Consider the following 3,283-nt stretch of genomic DNA (forward strand, 5'->3'; position numbering starts at 1 on the left):
AATCAGTTTGAACAGTTTTGAGCTTGGAATTAAACTGTCTTTCAACTAATGCGACAAAGTTTTTGAAGGTGGAATAAACATCGGATTTGTGAGCTAACGGGTAAAACCACATATAACAAGTATGATGATCAACACATAATAGAAAGAAGCGATAACCATCAGAAGATAAACAGGTTCAGGTCCCCAAACATCACAATATATCAAATCTAAAATATTATTACTTTGAAAGTTAGAACTAGATAATGATAATTTGGAAGATTTTTCCAATTGACAAGATGAACATAATAAGAACATTGTTTTGTAGAAACTGGTAAAGAACAACTAGAAATAATAGAACTAAAAACAAGTTGATGTGGATGACCAAGACGTCGATGCCAAATGGTTGAAGAAGCTTTGGTGGTAGTGAAAGCAATCTTAGGAATAGACTTGAGTTGATGAAGGCGTATGGAATAGAGACCATTATCACTTGGACCCATGAGAAGAATAAATTCAAAGAAAACATTATTTTCATGACAGAATTTTTGAACGGACATAAGATTCTTTTTAATTGTCGGAACATGAAGAATATTAGAAAGAGTGAAGGTTTTGTGAAGAGATTAAATTTTGGTAGAGCCAATGTGAAAATTACGAAGAGGCTTACCATCACCAAGGAGAGAGTCAGAGCCATGATAAGTCTCTGAAAAATCAAGGTTGGACAGATTAGCTGCAGTGTAGGTATTAGCACCAGTATCGGAAACCAGGTTGTGGCTAAATTTGAGTCATGATCAGAAAAGGCAGCAAAATTGGCCTGAGAAGGTTATCGTGTTGGGGCAGAATTTTGCTGATTTTGACATTGAGAGGGTAGATGACCGATACCACAACGATTAAAATGATCATAAACTGTATTTTGAGTAGAAGCCCATGCAAATTGTCTAGAACCAGAACCACTGTGCCATTATTATCACCCCCCCCCCCCCGAGTATGATTTTGAAATTGATTGCGAGAATTATTGTTGCGGGTGTTTCCATGACGATTTCCTCGATTGTTGTTGGGTGGACACGAGGCATAGAAAGCTTGTGGAGAAGGTTTTTAGGAGGCGATAGGATTCAGTTGAAAGCCTAACTGAGATGCCAATTGTTGAAGACTTTGAATGGCGTTTCCGGTAGAAGTAGCAAAAACCTGTGGTGATGCAGTGACGGTAGTTGTAATGGGTTTGTTGATCATGTAATCATGATCACTTAGAAGACCATGTAACTCGTTGAAGCTGATTGGTGGGTGACGATCCAAGAGAGTTGACTTGAAACCATTGTATTCTTCCCGAAGTGCCGATATTGCAATCATAACAAGATCTTTATCCTTTATTGGTTCACCGATGTTGGCAAGGGTTGTGCCATATTCTTGAGCCTTGCTTAGATAGCCCTGTGGAGATTCATTGCCTTTCATGGCAATTTTTAGAAGCTGGATTTTTAGTGTGTATTCATGAGAGGCGGTATTTGGTGAGTATGCTCGTTTAAGGGCTAGCCACAGGTCTCTAGAGGTTTCTCCTTGGACGTCTTGAAACGAAGCTTCAGAGATGGTGGATATGATAATCATCCGGACATGTGCATCATTAGCTATCCACTGGGGATAACTAGGGTTATTGATGATTGCCTCTCCGGTTCCCACTTCTTGTGCGTATCGTGCCATCTACATAACCAAATAAATTGTTGGTGGTGAGATAGGGTTCAAGCATTGCTTTCTAGTACTCATAGTTGGTGGGAGAGAGAGTGTGTGAAATCAAATTTATAGGAGTTATGTGATGTCTTTTCTGCTATAGAGAAGGTAGTAATAGTAGCCATGCGAGTTTGAGTTGATCACCAGTGATTGGAGTTGAGCACAGGATGAAGCCGTAAGAGGCTTTTCTGCATTTAGGGTTTAGAGTCGTAAGGTGGGGTTTACTTGGGTCTGATACCAAGTTAAACCATGTAAAGGGTAATTGATTGTATATTATGAAGCATAGATTACAAACCTATATGTAGGCAAGATAGTTACATTTAGATACCCTATAATATAAACACTATCAATAGACTATCTAAACATATGTCTAACATTGACTAACAACTGCTACAACTTCTTCTTGTTTATAGAGATAGAGAAATTGTAAAAATGAAAGGTAGAAGAAACATGGTCCATTGATTGATCACTTATCTCAACAATTTGTCATCCTCCCTCATGGTTACACTGTTTCTGCCTGATTGAAATCTTTTAATAGTCTACCCTTCAATATTCCCATCTTATTAGATTGAAGGAAGATCACCCATACTCCTAATAACACCTATCAAATTCCACTGAAGCAATCTGTTTCGGTAGAGATCTAAAAAGGTTCGAATCGCGATCTCATAACACAGGTAGGGTTAATTGGTAAACCTCTTGATGAAACATGAAACTTCTGTATATATAACTTCCTCTTTCCCATCTAATTTCCCATGGAAACATAGGTTGTATCCTTAGATTAAACCTAACGCTCCTCACCTCCGCCAAGTATCGCTATCAGCCACCTCCAATTTGTTCTAAAAATGCTTGTATGTAGTTGGGATAAAAATTCAAAACGGATATAGTTTTTATTATTTATTTATTTATCTAAAAGCCAATGAAATAAAATCAAAACTGAAAGGGTACAAAGACGATTGAAATAGAAAATAGTAATAGTCAACCTAATTAAAATGGCACCAAAAACAAAAAATAAGAAGCAACACCAAATGATGAGCGAAGATGCAATGCAACAGTAGACCAAAGAGGAGATGTACAAAATGCAACAACAATTTTTAGCCAATACTAATAATTGGAGACAATAAACCACTTGCACTTGGCTAAACAGTAACATGAAGCAACTGAAGAATGGAAAACAATGAAAGACACCCTACTTGAAAACACGGAATTAGATTGAGTACACCACTACTTTAAAGTAATAATATCCACACCATTAGTATTGCCCAATAAATAATCAGAAACACATTTCTGCGTATTCCCTAACAGTTATGCGGAGTAATTAATTGGGATTTAGTTTAAATTGGACAACCACACACAAGATATATAGAATTTTAATATGAGTTCTGATGGTTTTTACACAAAAAAACATCCTATGTGCTCATGGAAACACTAAAGCTTGGATCTAGCTTTCTCTATTGTACATGAAATTCATCCAAGCTTATGAACCCTAGATCTAGCATTCATATTTCGAAATTATCATATAAGATCATATCTAGATGATTACCTCTTCAAGAATGGCTGAATCTTCTTCTCTTGGAGCATAAAGTCACAAATG

General features: G+C 36.9%; 1 protein-coding gene across 1 annotated transcript; it reads right to left on the reverse strand.

Moving 5' to 3' along the window:
* Window positions 1-1,068: 1,068 nt before the first annotated feature.
* On the reverse strand, window positions 1,069-1,665 carry LOC145125928 (uncharacterized). Its single transcript, XM_079061335.1, has one exon. It carries the CDS (start codon window positions 1,663-1,665, stop codon window positions 1,069-1,071), a length of 597 nt encoding a protein of 198 aa, XP_078917461.1.
* Between the last annotated feature and the right edge of the window lie 1,618 nt (window positions 1,666-3,283).

The sequence above is a fragment of the Lactuca virosa genome, chromosome 1 (genome assembly GCF_052849685.1).
Source record: "Lactuca virosa cultivar CGN04683 chromosome 1, Lactuca_virosa_CGN04683_v6, whole genome shotgun sequence".
Taxonomy (NCBI): Eukaryota; Viridiplantae; Streptophyta; class Magnoliopsida; order Asterales; family Asteraceae; genus Lactuca; species Lactuca virosa.

What these genes read in the sequence shown, in the direction of transcription:
- LOC145125928 (XM_079061335.1), bottom strand. Translation starts at nt 1,665, where the DNA reads ATGGCACGATACGCACAAGAAGTGGGAACCGGAGAGGCAATCATCAAT.